The sequence below is a fragment of the Numida meleagris genome, chromosome 9, assembly GCF_002078875.1.
Source record: "Numida meleagris isolate 19003 breed g44 Domestic line chromosome 9, NumMel1.0, whole genome shotgun sequence".
Lineage (NCBI taxonomy): Eukaryota > Metazoa > Chordata > Aves > Galliformes > Numididae > Numida > Numida meleagris.
In genome coordinates, this window is record NC_034417.1 from 19,692,269 (window position 1) to 19,709,213 (window position 16,945).

A 16,945-nucleotide genomic window follows, 5' to 3' on the forward strand; every position below is an offset into this window, starting at 1 on the left:
GCAGCACGGGGCCGGGCAGGCTGGAGAAGCCCTGAGCTCCCCGCCCCGCCATGGCCCCCGGCCGCGTCCCACTGCCCCGACCCTGCGCCTCCAGCACGGGGACCCAGCGCCTGGCTGCTGCTCCTAAGAAATTCCCTGCGCCTTCCCGGCCCAACGCGAGGCCGTCAGCTCTCATCCTGTTGCTGATGCTGCTTCAGGACGGAGAAGGGCAGGGAGAGGTTAATGCTGAAACAGCCCGAAGCAGATTTCAGACGCCCGCCGTGAGTTACATAAAATCCATCAGAGCGCTTCCAGGCTCATCGCTCAGCATCAGCTGATGGGACTGCCCGCTCCACCCAAGCAGGGAGCAGCTGGTGCCCGCCCGCTCCTCAGCCGGCGCAGCTGGAACTGCCCGAGGCTGCCAGGTGCCCGGCCCCAAAGCCCACAGCAAGCTAGCCAACAGAGCTAACCAACGGGGTGAGCAGAGGGCAGCAGCAGCTGTTCCAGGCCCAGGATTGGGGGGAAAAACTGAAACTTAGAGCTGCTAAGTTGTATTCTATACACCAGGTTAACACACCGAGACATAAATTCGCAGAGCTCCTCAGCTCTCCAGCTCTGAAGCACTTACACAACCAGCAGGGGAGCAGAAGAGATGCGTTCACATCCTTGGGCTGTGCAGCTCCAGGATCCGCTTTTGATTTGTGATCCCAAGCACAGCCCCGGGGTAGCAGGAACGCAGGCTGCTGGAACGCTTCTCACTGCAGCAGCAGGGCTGCAGCTCTGCTCCGAGCTCGTGTTTGCTTACAGTAGAAACTTGGTCTGAATAAACTCGTGAGTTTAAAAATATTTATTTAATGTGAACTTTCGGACTTGACAAATGTACAAATCTAAGAAGGTTCGCCAAATGAAATACAGATTACTAACCCAGGGCGGCATCCTCACGGCACGCTCCCGTGCAGCACCTCCGCGTCCCTCGCTACAGCACGGCGTAGGAAGGCTGCAGGAACTGCCTCCTGCTTGGCTTGGGCGGTGCCATGAGGCCCAGCCGTGCAGCAGCTGCAGCCCTGGAGCTGGGCGCCCTTCGCATCCGCCTGTACTTGCCCCTGTCATGGTTGGAGAGGAAGCACAGTGTTACGCATCAAGCACGGGGCTTCCTTGCCCCCTTCCCTGCCCGCAGTGCGTTTATGCAGTTGCACACTAAGTAAGATTTTATAGATGACTATATATATATATATATTTTTAAATATACATGACTGCGAGAATAACTTTGCAATGCAAATCAAGTGTAGCTGCTGCTGTGACATCTGCCCAGGGGCAAGCAGCAGCCTGAACCAGGGACACCGAGCGCCGAACCAACCTGACTCCCATTAATCCAATAAGAGTATCAACATTAAATGACATTTCAGGGTCAACAGCATTTAACAACTAATGTTTTAGTAGATGGGAAAGTGGAGAGGGTGAGAATAAAGCCTGCTGAGCTGGAACCGCTCTTTCCTCCAAATAAATAGACATACAAAGACCTGGAAGGGGACAGCCAGCAGAGGAGGGGGCATCCTGGAACAAGAGCAGCGGTGGCAGCAAGCACCCGGTTCCAACAAGGCGTGCTGCGCCATCTCTGCCTGATAAGCGTGACATTAAAGCGATATAAACCTAGAAGTTAACAAAACCCAACGTGTTTTAGCATCGGGAGTGATTCTCCAAGCAGAGCTCTTACAGCCAGCTTTGGGAACACACCAGCGCAAGTCAGCGTTACTCATCTGAGCTCCTCCCTGCTGGGAGGTGAAGCAGGTTCTGTGATACCTACAGGCCACGTAAAATTGCACTGAAGGAGTGATTCTGGAAGCGCAGGCCCTCGCAGCACTCCTGCACCTCACACTGACAGATCACTCAGAAACACGTCTTTGTGACAGGAGTGTAAAATCAAACAGGTATTTTTCATGCAGACACCGCTTCGTCGCCAGCTGTGCTTCCTGCTCGATGCCATAAGCTATGTGAGCAGCGTGAATTTGCATAGATTTAAGAGCTACATTCATGCTTCACCAGCAGATCGGCAGGATAAAGAATGAAAACTACATGCCTACAGAGCAGAACGTGGTCAAGCCAATTAAGAAAAAACAAAGCTGAAGTTTGATTACAGTGCAATCGTGTAATCTAATTACAAGTGGTAAGTGATTAGTACGAAAGCACTGAGAATGTACCTCTAATTTGCCCTGCACGCAGTGATTTCCAACAGTGGAAGGGTGAATCATGAAATCATGGCTTCCTTACAGCGGTACACTGTACTGAAAAGCCCAGAAGTGAGATGTGATGAGCTTGAAAGCTCAGTACTTGATGAGCTAACCTGCACATAAGCCTATACAATTACTAGGAAAATGCACTGCACTAACAGTGCAGTCCTGGGATCATCATCGTGTTATCCTAGACAAAAAGTTACAGCTGACGACAACCAGCACGTACCCTTTGGAATGAAACTGCTGGCTGCTGCCACTGCTCGTCTTTTTCCTCTTGGATTCTCTGAAGTTTGGCACCTTTTTCCTCTTCCTTCTTTGGTTTGCGTTGCCGCCAAAATAGCTCGAGGTCACAATGTCATCTTCTGTTTCTTCCTCACTCCCAGGCGTGCCAGCGCTCCCCGGGGCTGTGTCCACACTCTGGCAGGCAGCATCTTCTGCGGATAGTCGATGAATCACAGCTAATGAAATGGAAACGTGGCCCCGGCCAGCCAGAGCACGCTGATGCTACCAGCTCCTGGCCCTGCATCTCAAACCTCCGTTCCTCCTGCTGACGCCCCAGCCTCAGCTACAGGCATTTCTTTCTTGGGCTGGTGTAAAGCACAGACAGCCTGAAGGCAGTTTGGGTTCAGCTCACCATGATCTACATAAAAGAGATCATCCCTATTTTTCACTAACTTGCCTTCTTGTCTCAACTATTTTGGTAGCACTGGGCTTTCTGCCTTCGCACTGGAAAGAATTACGGAATATACCATAAATATTACAGTCAAATACAGCACTGGTTTTTAAAAACAACGCCGGGAGACACTGAAAGGCTCAGAGAGCAGAGAGCTCCTTCTCCATCCATCGTAACAGGAAGGACATGACTCTTTCCACAGGCAGCAGAATGCAATACTTAAGTCAGGTTTGTACACAGGCATTTATTGATGGCCCCAGTGTCAAATCTGATGGCTGCTACCCTAACTGTAACACAGGCTACCTGCTGTGCTCACATGAAGTTGCCAGATTCACGTAGCTCAGCGCTCCCCTGAGCTGCTCTCTGTGTATCAGGTGAAGAGCTGTACAACCCAACAGTAGAACATGGCCACGCTGACTTGCTAGCTTGTCCTTTCTCAGGCTGCAGCGCTACCCCACACACAGGAGATTCAGGTGGAAAAATACGTGGAGGTGCAAGATCCTAAACCTCAAGGTCCTGGACTCTCAGCATAACTAAGTGTATTACACAAATCCCAATAACCAACAGGAAAGGCGCAGAGCAGCACGCTTAGTCTTTGTTTTCCTTCTCCAGTCTTTCAGATCTGTGCCGAATTTAACTAGTGAAAAGACAGCAGAGATCTTTGTACGCTCTGAAAATCTGCAATTGCTCCACTTCGTAGCTACAGAACTCCAAGAAATAGTGATTTGAGTTTTAAAACAAGGTAACTTTTGAGTGGAACTTCTTATAGGTAAGGAAGGAAGAGGATTAAATAGGAAAACGCACACCTAGGTGCAAAGAATACCTGGCGTTGCCCATTCCGAGTACTTATCCATCACTTTTATGATTTCTGCACCATATTTCTCCAGTTTATCTTCTGTGACACCATCGATCTGCAGCAAAACCTCCACATCAGAAGACAAGGTTTCTGTAATGGAACAAGGTACCAATCAGACCTATCTACCTAACGTTTTAAGAGAGATCACAGTGGAATATTCTGAAGGAAATTCACTGCATTTTTATTTAGGAAGTAAGCCTTCTTTTTCTGGTAGATTTGCTTGCAGCTAATTAGTACAGAAACTGGACCAAAAGCTCTGTCTAAAAGTGCTTCAAAATTTGCCTTGCAGTACGATCACCTGGCTGGCTGTGATACTTAATCACAGCTGCGGGGATCCTGTGCTGCACCTGCTGCCTCCAAGGGACACACTCAGCTGTGAACAGCCAAACCCTCCTTCTCCCAGTTTTAGAGAACCAAAGATGTGCAGTTAGACAGGGCCACAGCTGCAAGTACAGGGAGCTCCCACCAAGAAGCTGGCATTACCTGCTATTTTCTTTAGAGTTGAAGTACTGAAAATATTGAAGTAATGGACATCAAAGATCTTCCCAAGAGTTTTGCAGGTGTCTGTAAGTTCCCCAAGGCACTTTTTAACCATCTCTTCCCGCTGTGACATTTTTGTCACAGAAGCCCTTTGCTTTCTAATGGCACTGGCATTTTCAGTTTCATGAAATTCCACCTGTTAAAATAAAGCATAAGTACATTCCATCGGGGGGGGAGGTTACTGCAGAGCAGTCATAGAACATAGAAGATTAATGACAAAGAAGAACAGTGAAGGAAAACATAAGTATTTTGTGATGGACCAAAGCAAAGCTGTTTACCCAGTACACACTTTTTAAAAGATCTTTTCTTTTTTACAGTCCAGATGATAGGGGAGCCATTCTCAAACATTCATAAGCTTCTTCTACAGAGAACGAAGCACCTACACAACACAGGAAAAAATCCTGCAATCCCAGCATGCAGCGAGCTGTAAACAGAGGTCACTAGGTCTGTGGCTGAGGGCTCTTCTCTTATGCCAGCACAGCGCTAACAGGAGGCACTGCCCCAAGCAGTTCTGGGACTGGTTCCATGACCTTCTCGCAAAAGAGCATTTTCTTTCAGAGAGCACCAATGGCTGGAAAAAATAGAGCAGAAAATGCAGGAGGAAGTAGTGCTGTTCCTTTCTCTGTCTCTCTCTCTTTTTTTCCCCTTAGCTAGCTCTTTCTGCATTGATTGTAACCACGGAGTCACAACTGGCTAAGGCTGGCAGGGACCCCTGGGCCCACCTGGCCCATGCCCCGCTCCAGAAGGGACACCCAGAGCAGGTGCTCAGGCCGATTGATGCCTGAACAGCTTCTGAAGATCTACGAGGAGACTGCAGCACCTCCCTGTGCAGCCTGTGCCAGGGCACAGTAAGGAAGCGCTTCCCGACGATGAGACAGAACCTCCCATGTTCCAGTTTGTGCCACTGCCTCTTGTCCTGGCACTGGGCACTGCTGAAAACAGCCTGGCTCTGTCCTCCCTGCACCTCCCTTCAGGTATTTATAGACAGGGATAAGATTCACCCCCCGGCTCCCCTGGAATCAGGCAAAAGGAGGAAGAACAGAAACATTTAATCCTCTCCAGTCCTCTCAAACTCATCTTCTGCCTCACGCCGTTCCTATTAGAATCCTGGACTAGAAGTCATATCTGCTGGATTCTGTTCCCCACATCTGCTGAAGTTCTTCCACCTTCGCTGGTACACAAACCAAATTAGAACTATCCCAGGGTATATACTGCACAAAAACCATCACACATTGCTCAAAACAATACATTCAAGAACAAAAACGTCTAATTCTTAAATACCTGTAGCAACCCATTTAGCACCGCCTGCGCTCTCTCTCCTAGAACTACGTAGGCCACAGCTTGGTCATTAGCTGTGATGTACAGGTCTTCATCCAGGATCTTGTCCAAGACCAGCTTTCTGAACAGCCTTTCAACGTTGTGGCGTGAGTAGGCAGCGCCCTTCCCAAATATTCCAGACTGGATCTTCGCGCTCTTTGCACCTGCACAACAGAAGTCCCAGGGTTAGCCAGCAACCAGAACACGCCTGCTCACGTGTTTACAAACACAGTGAAGACTCCTGAGGGTACCCCATAGCCTGCCTGCATGCACACACGCAGCGTGCGAGTACCAGAGAGTCCAAGCACCCGCAGAAGATTAACGTTATCTCCATAGCAACCTGAAATAGATTAAAGATCTCATCTCATTTATTTTCCATCACGTAACCACCAAGAGATTCCTGGGAAGAATAATTTTGCTGAATGTATCTTGTCTTCAAGCACTGCTGATGTTACAAAGACCTAATGATACTTAAGAATTTGTGCACCACGTCTATTTTGGTGCTGTTTCTGGGAAAACAGTGCTTACCCAAGAAAATGTCTACCATCATATTCAGCGTGTATCTTCCAGAGCCTGTATTTCTACTTCCATTTATTCCTCCCATTTGTCCACAATGTTGCTGTACAAATCTTATGATGCTTTTCACTTCATCGGTTACATTTCTTGATTTGTAGTCCTAGTGAAACAGACTTGATTAGGAACCGATCTGATGCGGCTCTATCCCAAAGCAAGTCTTTACTGTCAACCTTGTTTGTCACAACTGAGCTTTTTCCAGTTTAACACAACAGGTAGAAACTACGATTGTTACCTTCTTCCTACTGCAGTTATCACAAATAACTTCCGGGTGATCTTTACAAAAGTTAGGATTAAAATCAGTTTCCCCAAAGTAGGCCAGAAGCTGAATTCTCCGGCAGTCAACTACGTTCTCGCAGTAATGCACCATGCTGTACAGGTTGTTGAAGTGGGTCTGCCTCGTGTGACTGTTTCCATCCTTCTCCGCTGAAACGAAATCAGTTCAATCGCATTTGTTTTACCTACACCTCTTTTTATATGTTATCAGACAAACGAAACATAAGATTCTTTCTTCCTTTAAAAAGACCAAGTAGCTTAGTACAGATTTTACCTCTCACATTTTAAGGATCAAGGAAGAGAAAGAAATCTATAACGATAAATATCAAAACGCGGGCGTGTATAAAGAAAAATGGTTCTGACTAAGAAGAACAAATGACAAAAACTTCCACGACAGAAAATTATTCAGGTAAAGAGAGAAAGGAAGTTGCAGTTTTCTCATCTTTACATACTATATGTGGCACTTCTACGTGAGAAAATAACTCAGCCTGAGACAGAAACCAGCCACCGACTTCTTTGCTATTATCCCAGTGAAGCTACAAACACACGAAGTCACTTACTCAGAATGAGCCTCCTGAGCCTGGTGACATCGCTGTAGCTGTAGAAGAGCAGGCAGTGGGACATCTCCCCATCCCGGCCCGCCCGCCCGGACTCCTGGTAGTAGCCTTCGATAGATTTCGGAAGGGAAGCGTGGATGACATAGCGTACGTCGGGTTTATCTATCCCCATTCCAAAGGCAATTGTTGCACATATAACCTACAGAGGAAATAATGCTTTGTTATTCAGCTCTGTAAAGCGTTCACGCAGTACGCTGCACTCAAAATAGACAAGTTATTGGGCTTATGGAAGCATGCAGAATGCAGAATATCAACTGGAATCCTGCAAGACGGGGACAAAATAGTACAAGTCTCTTTCTTTCAGAAGGAAAACTGCAGATTGGAGTCTCAAAATGCAATTCAGCAAGCACAGCTCGAGTTGCCCCCCCAGCCTCACACAGCTCAGCTCCCTCCTCCCCGAGCACCGTACCTTGGTGCAGTGCTGCAGCCTTTGATTTGTATGAAAATGAAACGCAGGCTAACGGCTGGCAGATCTGTTCTGACCTGACATTTAATCCTGCAGCTGATTGGGCAATACCATTACACAACTATCTTTTCTCTTACTAGGCCAAAAGTGATAAAAGTGCTCTAAATTCCATTCATTTTTTTTTCTCCTCCTCAGTTGCAATTCTGTTACCTGGCATCCTTCTTGATTAACCCACTTCTTTTGTACCAGATCTCTGTTGGAGTCAGTGAGGCCAGCATGATAGGCAAGTGCAGCAAGACCTTCCTTCTGCAGAATGGCCGCTGTCGTGTCACACTCGTGTCGGGAAAGGCAATAAATTATCCCAGAGTCATCTGTGAATATAAAGAAGAGGTGCTAGAATAAAGCAAGAGAAAGGGGATAAAGCTATAACAGTCTTACCTGTCAGGCAAATACTGCATTACACTTACCAACCTTTCCCTACACATGTAGCTACTTAATAAAGACAAGTAATTTCATTACTGTCTAATGGTTTTGTTAGTTTCTCCTCATCCAGTCCCTGGCTTATAGGGGTGTGTGCACGCTCAGGGAATCAGGAAAATACTTCCTGCTCAATACTGTGCAATCTTCAGATTTAGAACACGCTACTGAAGGAGGACATAAATGGAGAGCTAGTCAGTAACACACTAGGCTACAACACAAGAGAAGTGACAAAGGGACATTGCTAGAGTCAAATTCCAGCAGCAGGAGCTGCAGGACTCCAAAAAAGAGCCTAGTGAGATAAGACACACTGATGGTACAATTAAGGGGAACCACAGACAGGCCCACAAACAGAATTAAACAATTAAAACTGTACAGATGTTAGATGACACAGAGCACTTCCATAATTTCCTTTTTCATTTTAACTGGAACTCCTAACAGTAAATCTGATGCACAGTATCTACAATACAATTTGGTTCTTCCTGTAAACGTATGAGTAGCTTGAAAAAGGCAAGCATCGTTCTCCTAGCATCCCAAGATGTGACTTCCTGCCTTGCAAGGTAGTCACTAAGAAGGCATTCAGCATGCTGCAGTGCTCAGTACTCACGTGGATGGTATTTTTTAATCCATTCCAAGCAATCCATTGCCACCTTCTTTGGCTTCTTGGGCAATACATCATATTTCAAGTTATGCCTGTTGAAGCTCATTGTAAACCTAAAACAAAACATGTTATTGGTGCTTATCAGTTTTATAGGTGCAGGACTCCTTTCGACAAGCTAGGGATTGACTGGAATGTCCCAAACTGAAGCAACTGCTACACAAGTACTGTGTCATCTGCATAGGAAGTATTGCTCCACATGCTCACTGAGATTCATATTGCCCACACTTTGGGTCTAAAATTCCTGATTGTGGATGTCTGCAAAGAAACCCCTCTAAATCTAACCAATGCTCACACAGTAATCTGCAGGGCCTTCATTTTCCTTCTAGGTACTTGCATCCACGTCCGACCAATCAAAATTGCAAAACAGATTTCTAAAATTAACAAAAAAGTCACTGACACAATGCTTTATTCTTCCATCACGTACAACGAAAAGGCTGCAACGTGATCCAGACCCAGAGGCTCCTCATCACCTATCTTACTGCCAGCACTAACTGCAAATCACTTCCAGCTCTCCGAGTTTTCCAGCATTCTCACAAGAAGCACTCTAAAATGCAAGCTGCGTATTTTATCAGTGATGCTACTTCCTTTTAAAGTTTCCGTAATCACACGAGTTTGGCAACTTTTCTATTAGTAACACCTTGTATTTAAGTTGCATTTAATCAGATATAACCACTAAGTGTTTGGATGGGCCTCTAATGCTTTCCCCGCTTTCCCAAGTTTTCCATTCAGATGCTCTGCAGCTCAGACTGTCCCAGGAAATTGCTGGACAACTTACACTTGTGGTTTCAGCATCTCCAGCTGATTCTGAATATCCTTTTGCACTCTTGGGTTAGCGGTGGCAGTGAGAGCCATCATAGGAACAGCGCGAAACTTCTTGCGGAGCATATTCAGTCGTTTGTAGTCTTTTCGAAAATCATGACCCCACTAGTTCAAAAACAAAATTTAAACATATCTAAGATGATCCCACTAAGTTCTTTGCCATCCTGGAAAACAAATCCAAGTCTTTACCTGGCTAACACAGTGGGCCTCGTCAATGACAAAACGCGCTAGGAGTTTCCGGTCGTAGAGATTTTCCAGGGCTGACAGCAGTCGGTTGCTTGCACAAACCTGGGTGAGCAGCCACCAGTGGCATTAGGAAGCCAAGAAACAAAGCAAAGCGTCACCCGAGTGAAGGCTGCAGAAATAACAGCCCTGCAGCACAGCTCACCCTGATGGCTCAGGCAAAGCCTGAAGGCACCAAGAGGATGGCAATCACCTTTACCTCAGCTGACAATGGCAATCACCTTTAGGTCTGCTGACAATGCAGAAGCTGATGCAGCATTGCCATAAGGTTCTAGGATCAACTACCCAGAGGTCCTACAACCTGACTGAGTTTAAAATGACTTCTGCAATAAAAGGCAAGGAAGGAAAAGCTGAACTAAATAAACATCCAGCACACTAAATCATCCCCTCTTAGAATGCTCTTCCGGCACAATCTCATTTCTAAAGGCAAGACATAATTAACAAGCCAGTCTTTTGACAGTCACCTATATCGCCTTGGCAGTTCCATGTTTTTACCCTGCAGTAGTCAAGATTCTAGTAGCTACTTGACAGCAATTAGCCACTAACACATGGTATTATACATTGAAGAACAGGTACATGGTGTTTTTCTTTAAGAATTTAAATTCTGCAGGCATTACACTCGGATTGCATTCTTGGTTAATTACTTCACAAAATCAGTTACATCCATACAATCTCCTACTGAATTATCTAAAAATAATTTATTTCACCCTTATCTTTGTTTTGTTTTGTTTGTTGCTGGAAGCCTCCTCTAAGTTCAGTGTTTCCCCTTTAATTCTACATAGCAATTCTCCTCTTACTGCTTCCATGACTTTACAGTTCAATCAGTACAAACCTTCTCAGGGGTAACATACAGGAGCTTTATTATAGGATCTTTTTTTGACAACTGCATATATATCTTTGAAGCATCAGCATCTGTTATATCACCAGTCAGGTACGTTGCAGCTATCTGTAAAAAATAAATACATATATTCAGGTCTGCACACATGAAACCAGAAATATCTCCAAACGTCAGTCCTACACTTTTTACCTGGCTTATAACCAGAGGTATCTACTCACTATCCTTAGTGAACACTACATAAGAAAGCACTGACAATGTCCTTACAGACAGCGCCTGAATCCCCACTGTTCTTGAACGCAGCTCCAACAACAAACACACAAGCACCAGTACACCGAGCACTTAGACTGCCAATATATCCTAGCTCACCAACCACAAATCTTCCTAGATAACTTTTTACAGCTGCCAGCCAATGAATTTTTGTAGTTTACATCTGAGATACACAAGATTCATCGTAACATTCCAGATTTCCAGTACGCTTATCTGCACTGTGATCGAACAAAATAAAGCTGTCTGAACTTACATCTAAGGTTTTCAGCTTCTGAACTTGGTCTATTATCAGTGACCTCAGGGGAGAAATGACAACAGTGACTCCAGCAGAGACACACGCTGGTAACTGGTAGCACAAACTTTTACCACCACCTGTAAGAGTGAAACAGAACACAACAAATACTAGATGAGGAGAAGAAAGGGGGATGGGGCAGAGAAGGAACAGAAGTGGGGAGTTCTCGTGCTCGTTTTACAGCACTCTCAGAAACAAACTTTGACGCCAGGCCGCTGAAGCCTGCAGCTGCATGTCGTTTGTAGAGCCATACCAGTGGGCATTAAGATGAAGCAGTCTTCTCCCAGAAGAGCAGCATTGATGGCCTCCAGCTGATTTGTCCGGAAAGAGTGCAAACCAAACTTTCTGTGAAACGTTTTCAACATTTCTTCAGAATGGGAAAATTTCATCCCCCTGAAACGTTCGTGTGCGGGGTTATGAACCAGTGGCTCTAGCAGAGAAAGAAAACATAGTGAAGTCACAATTCCAAGTTGCACTGCATCTCTTATAACAAAAAACCTTGGTGCAACAGATTGCTTAGCTACCACTTCAACTCTTTAAACCTTTACAACTCATATCATGAGTTGCTATACATGAATAAATAAATAAAAATGCATGCGACTAGAATTTAGAATCACCACCAGAATGGCAACTGTCTTACACTGTCAAACTACATCTCTGCCACAGAAAACCTGTTCGTATTCTCCCCGTCCATGAGCAGCACTCATGGTGCTGGCCTGCAGCCAGCACACCTCTCACTGTGGTTACTTCTTCAAAAACAACTCCTCAAGTACGCTTGCAGCAGGGCAAAAGCCTGCATCACTTAATACTTCTCTGCTTTCACCACTCCGTTCTTGCAAGAATCAGTAATAGCGACCTACATCCGAGCACCTGAGGGGTTAGGTTTGCTTCAGCAAGCGCCCAAATTTGAATACTTTGTATAAGCAGCTAAAACTATTGCATTGCTTTGAATTAACAACTGCAGAGTCATCATTTAATTAGAACACAGAAGCATTCTAGTTTCCAATTTTAGCACTTCCGTCTCCCCAGCAGCCTGCAACCTGCATGGCAAATGAGCATTCAAATCTGCCACCACTCTGAGGAGGGGGAAAAAAAGCAAAAAAAGAGACAGACTCTACAACGATGTCTTTGCAAAGAGAAACCAAAAGAAATTTCCATGCAGCCAACAGGCATTGGTGTCACCTGCAGATGAGTTACTTGGACTTAGACCTAAAAAGAAATACAAACAAACTAAAAAGGGAAGGACTGCAGTCGGAATTAGCATCACTCACCTGAGCGGTTCTTTGCCGCGATCCCGCAGCTCGATTTTGGAGCAGTGGGATGTGAGCCCGGGGCAGACCCAGCGGGCGCAGGGAGCAGCCTGCAGTGCAGAGAGGCAGGGCCTTCCCTGAGCGGCTGCCTCAGGGGCGCAGGCGGCGCTTCGGGTGCCACCGCAGCGGCCGCATCCTCCCAACCCTCATCGAAATCATCAATATCAAAGTGATCGAGATCAAAGTCTGTATCATTCACATCCGAGCAGCCCGATGCGGGAGCGCCAGCAGGGGCTCTGTGCTGGGCTTTCAGAGCACTGCTTGCAGGGGGCCTCTCGGGCAGATGCCAGTTCCCACTGTCTCTCCTTGCAGGTTTTTCGCACCAGCTGCCATTGAATGATGCCTCCGAGGGACGGCTGAGATTGGCGCTGCCTCTGCCATTCACCCGGGGGGAAGAAAGTGCTGCAGCTTCCAGGCAGATGACCTCCTGATCAGTTTCCTTCGAAGCACAGGAAGTATCCAAGTTATCAAGTGTCTGATTTTTTGTTGTAGACAAACAGTTTGAATTAACAGTCCTGGAAAGCACAGACGGAAGGTTTGTGGATTTCGGTGTGCTGCCAACAGAACTCACACCCCGACCAGGGCCGGAACACAGAGGCGTACCAGGACGTGAGGAAGGGTCTTGCTGAGCACATGCTTTCCAATTTCTAGGAAAAACGTTTGTGCTAATTGTGTTCAAAGCAGCAGAATCAGCTAACAATTTTCTCCTGGAAGAGGCAGCAAGAGAAGAAAGAAGGAAAACAAATAGTTAAGTCACAAGTAATGAATTACCACCTTCCACAACGTACAGGAATTGTTTTCACCTCTTTGTTCCTATTCAAAATATTAACATGGGGTTGTTGCATTGTATTTTGCATCCAATTTGGATATTCAATGATTCCCTGGCTCTCTTTTAAAATATTTCAAACAAATGTAGGGAAGAGAGACTAACACCAGAACTCAGCTGAACACAATAATTACAAAACTACTGCACCTTCAGTGCAGATATTAAAATAAAGGGATTCTTAACAGGGGAGAACTGATTCAGGCATAGCTCCATATCATCTTCACAGTGTAATGGAGACACCTACAGGCCTGATACTGCTTCACGCAGAACACGGCAATAGGAAAATAAGAAATGCTGCTTATTAAAACATACCGGAGCTCTCTCTGCTGAAGAAGTTCTTTTGCACATGAGACAGACGTAAGCTCATGAATTGGAATGGCATCCACCAGCTTACAAATACCTTCCATGACGCTGTAGAGTTGCTGTTCCAAATGCAAGCCTTTATCTGGAAGAGGGAGCACATTTCAGCATAGAGTAGCATTAGTTCTTACTGGAATACAGCAACAAGATGATCTCACTTTCTCAAAAGACAGAATACGTTGCAATACTGAAGTCTTAAACTGTGGAAAACACCAAAGAAGCAGCAGCTGCAAGCCATCCCCACAGTCTAATGCTCAACATTTAAATCATTCCAGGTACCTGCATGCTCTGCACTAGGGTCCCGCTCAGCAGCAGGCTGCTTTGGTGCAGTCAGCTCAGGCTCAGACTCCGTGCCGTGAACCATTGATCTTCGATCAGTAGGAGATTCTTTAAAGATATTACTAATGACAAAATAAAAAGCAATTCAAATATAGGAATGCACCGGATCAACAGACATCCGTAAGAAATAATATCTTCAGGAACGAGAGCATTTAAGATGCATACAAAAGATGAGCTTCTCAAAACCTAGCTAATGTCTAAATAGCAGAACAGCATTTGTTACCACTCGGTGCACCAACTTTCTCTGAAGCAAAAGCCACATTTCTTACGGCCAGCATTTAAGGTATTTCACAAGGCTCCAGAAGCAGCTGTTGGCTGCTAACTGGCCAAGCAACAAACCGTCAAAGCCAACTCTAACAGCAACTTGTTAACAAGCAACAGGTTCGATCTTTTTGGTAGCTTTTAAAATCATTTTTTTTTAATCATCTTTTTATACAGTCCTACCAATTAGCTGTTTTACCTAACACTTCTTACAGACGGTGAGAAGGAAGGCAGCTCTTCCTCAGGAGAGGGTGGAACTACATCCAAGTAATCATCCTCTTCGAGCTCAATGTCTGCCAGCAGCTCGTTGCCAACCTCGTCCAGTTCCAGCCGGCTGCTCTTCTCACCATTACTTAGCTCCTGGCTTTCACCACTTCTCTCATTCGTAGCTGAAAGAGAAGTGCATTAATATTGTTGAGTAACACTCAAGACTCATTATGGTATTAAAAAAAACAGAACTGAATAGAGGAAAAAACTGCTTGTCAGATTTCAAAACAATAGTTCAATCCAGTTTCTGACTTTTAACAAACAAATATTTTCTGTTCCTCTTTTCTTCCCCATTAAAAACAAACAAACAAAAAACCGACAAACTCTCTTTCCGGTGCAAAACGTATGCAGCTTCCCTGCCAGAAGAGAAAGAAAAAGCTTCTTCAAACACAGGAGGTATACTTTCCTTAAAAAAATTACAGAAAACTATGGCTATATTGTATACTAGACAAAAAGAGCATAGGTACAAAAGTAAAGACTCATCGTACAGCATCGCCCCTACACCAGAATTGGAAGGTAAACTTACAGGTCTAATATCTCATGAATCCTACAAGTGAGGCCATTAATCTATTAAACTTTATCTCACACACAGAGGGCATAAGGAAACAAGGTGGTCTTAAGAAGAAAAATACAGTCCATGACTCCTTTTCCCATTTAGTGTATTGAGTGATAGCATCAGAAATCACTGCCCATTATTCAGCTGCATAAATACATTAATTTCACAAATAAAGATCAAAAGCTTTGAAACATAACAAGTAGGGCACTTAAAATAGAGAAGCCAAGTGGAACACAGAAGCACCAAAAACACCCAATGACCAACAGCCGTGAACTTCATGGTCTTAACTGAGGCCTGGTTGTGGTTTATTTCTGTTTGCTTTGGAAGAATCGACATAGATCTCTTCTTCTGCTTTAATATTTCTCAATGTTACTTTTAGGGGTAAATTGATTTTAGATCTCTTTTGTATTGATTACAAAGCTGTTTTTTTGTTCCTGTAAAAACTCTGCAGATTATTGCTATTTATCTCTAGCATGCCACATGAGAAGTCCTGCACCTCCAACAGTGCCATGATAGCAGCTGCAGACAAAGCTCCCCGTTATTTACAGCGCTGCACTTTCGTAAACCGTAGTTACTGAAATGAAACCCACATACTTAAGAGCACTGTCAGATACCAGCACGCAGCTCCCTCTGAGCTCAGAGAGTGCTGGGCAGATTCTACACTCAGGGATCTGGTTAGGCTGGAGCAATGAGCCGAGGCCAATGAGTCTTGATGAACCTCATCCAAGTGCCGGCTCCTGCACTTAGGTCACAATAACCCCACGCACCTCTACAGGTGTGGGCAGAGCAGCCAGAAAGCTGTGCTGAGGAAAAAGCTCTGGGGGTGTCAGTCAACAGCTGCTGAATGTGAGCCAGCAGTGTGCCCAGGGGGCCAAAAAGGCCAATAGCATCCTGGCTCGTATCAGCAATTGCACAGCCAGCAGGAGGCCATCGTCCCCTGCACTCTGTGCTGGTGAGGATGCACCTTGAGTGCCGCGTTCAGGTTGGGAAACCACATGGTTAGTGGGCACGGGGGGCAGGAGCTGGGGTTGGACTTGGTGATGAGAAGTCTTTCCCAACCTCAATGATTGTACGAGTCCACAATTTCTCAAAAACCAAGTTCCCCAGTACAAACCCTCACCTGCATGAGCCTCTTCCCTCTCATTGTCCAAAACCACGGCAGCAGTGGGGGCTCTGGTGTCGCCCACACAGATGATGGAGCCCTGCGAGGAGCCCTGTGAGCAGTGCACCTTGGCCCCACGCTCCTGGGGCCCTGCACCACCTCGCGCCTTGCTGACACACAGACCAGGCCCCTGTGGAGTCCTTGGCCCCTTCGGGGACAGCACGGCCGGCCTGGAGAACTTCTTCTCAAAGCCGGACAGGTCGAAGTCGTCCATGTCGTCCCACTCATCGCCCACGGAGGCAGCGGGGCCCGGCACGGGCACGGGGCACGGCGGGGCCCCAGGGACGGGCCCAGAGCTCCCCGCGGGTCCGGGCAGCGCCGGGCGGCTCCCGAGCGGCCCCGCACGGAGCTCTTTGGGCCTGGCGGCGCCCCCAGGGCCCAGCGAGGTGTTTACGTCCTTGTCGCGCAGCGCCGCGGGCCCAGCGGCCGGGCTGTGCGTTTTACGGAAGGTGAAGGCCCTACAAGAGACGGAGCCGGGGGTCAGCTTCGCGGGGCTCAGCCCCTCGCGGGTTCCGCTCCCACCCCGCCCCGGCGGTACTCACGCGGGCCGGCTGCGCGCAGGCGGCACTTTGCTGAGGGCGCTGCGGGCCGAGTGCAGCCGCAGCTGCTCCCGCAGGTTGTTTTGCGGCACCGCCGCCATGGCGGGCGGGCTGCTCTGCTCCGCTCGGCCCCGCTCCGCTCCGCGCTCACCGGCCGCGCTCGCCGCTCCCCCCGCACCCGCTTCGCATTCGGCGCCAAAACGCCGCTCCCGCCGCCATTGGGAGGAAGCGCTGAGGCGGAAGTGACGACACCGCGGTTC

At 46.8% G+C, this 16,945-nt stretch overlaps 1 protein-coding gene across 3 annotated transcripts; it reads right to left on the reverse strand.

Moving 5' to 3' along the window:
* Positions 812 to 16,935, reverse strand: BLM (Bloom syndrome RecQ like helicase). Of its 3 annotated transcripts, XM_021407233.1 has the most exons (21): positions 16,689 to 16,897; positions 16,105 to 16,604; positions 14,361 to 14,550; positions 13,841 to 13,962; positions 13,514 to 13,646; positions 12,337 to 13,082; positions 11,319 to 11,495; positions 11,027 to 11,145; positions 10,501 to 10,614; positions 9,615 to 9,713; positions 9,382 to 9,530; positions 8,553 to 8,659; positions 7,679 to 7,839; positions 7,006 to 7,201; positions 6,405 to 6,595; positions 6,125 to 6,272; positions 5,561 to 5,760; positions 4,223 to 4,415; positions 3,707 to 3,829; positions 2,437 to 2,644; positions 812 to 1,082 (listed from the first exon to the last, which is right to left on the reverse strand). In XM_021407233.1, the coding sequence occupies exons 1-21, from the start codon at positions 16,784 to 16,786 to the stop codon at positions 956 to 958; spliced, it is 4,101 nt and encodes a 1,366-aa protein (XP_021262908.1). In that variant the 5' UTR covers positions 16,787 to 16,897; the 3' UTR covers positions 812 to 955. The 3 variants fall into 3 exon arrangements, with proteins under 3 accessions (XP_021262908.1, XP_021262910.1, XP_021262909.1); XM_021407235.1 differs by lacking the exon at positions 16,105 to 16,604 and having other exon boundaries at positions 16,689 to 16,935; XM_021407234.1 differs by lacking the exons at positions 812 to 1,082; positions 2,437 to 2,644; positions 3,707 to 3,829 and adding an exon at positions 4,663 to 4,850 and having other exon boundaries at positions 4,229 to 4,415; positions 16,689 to 16,901.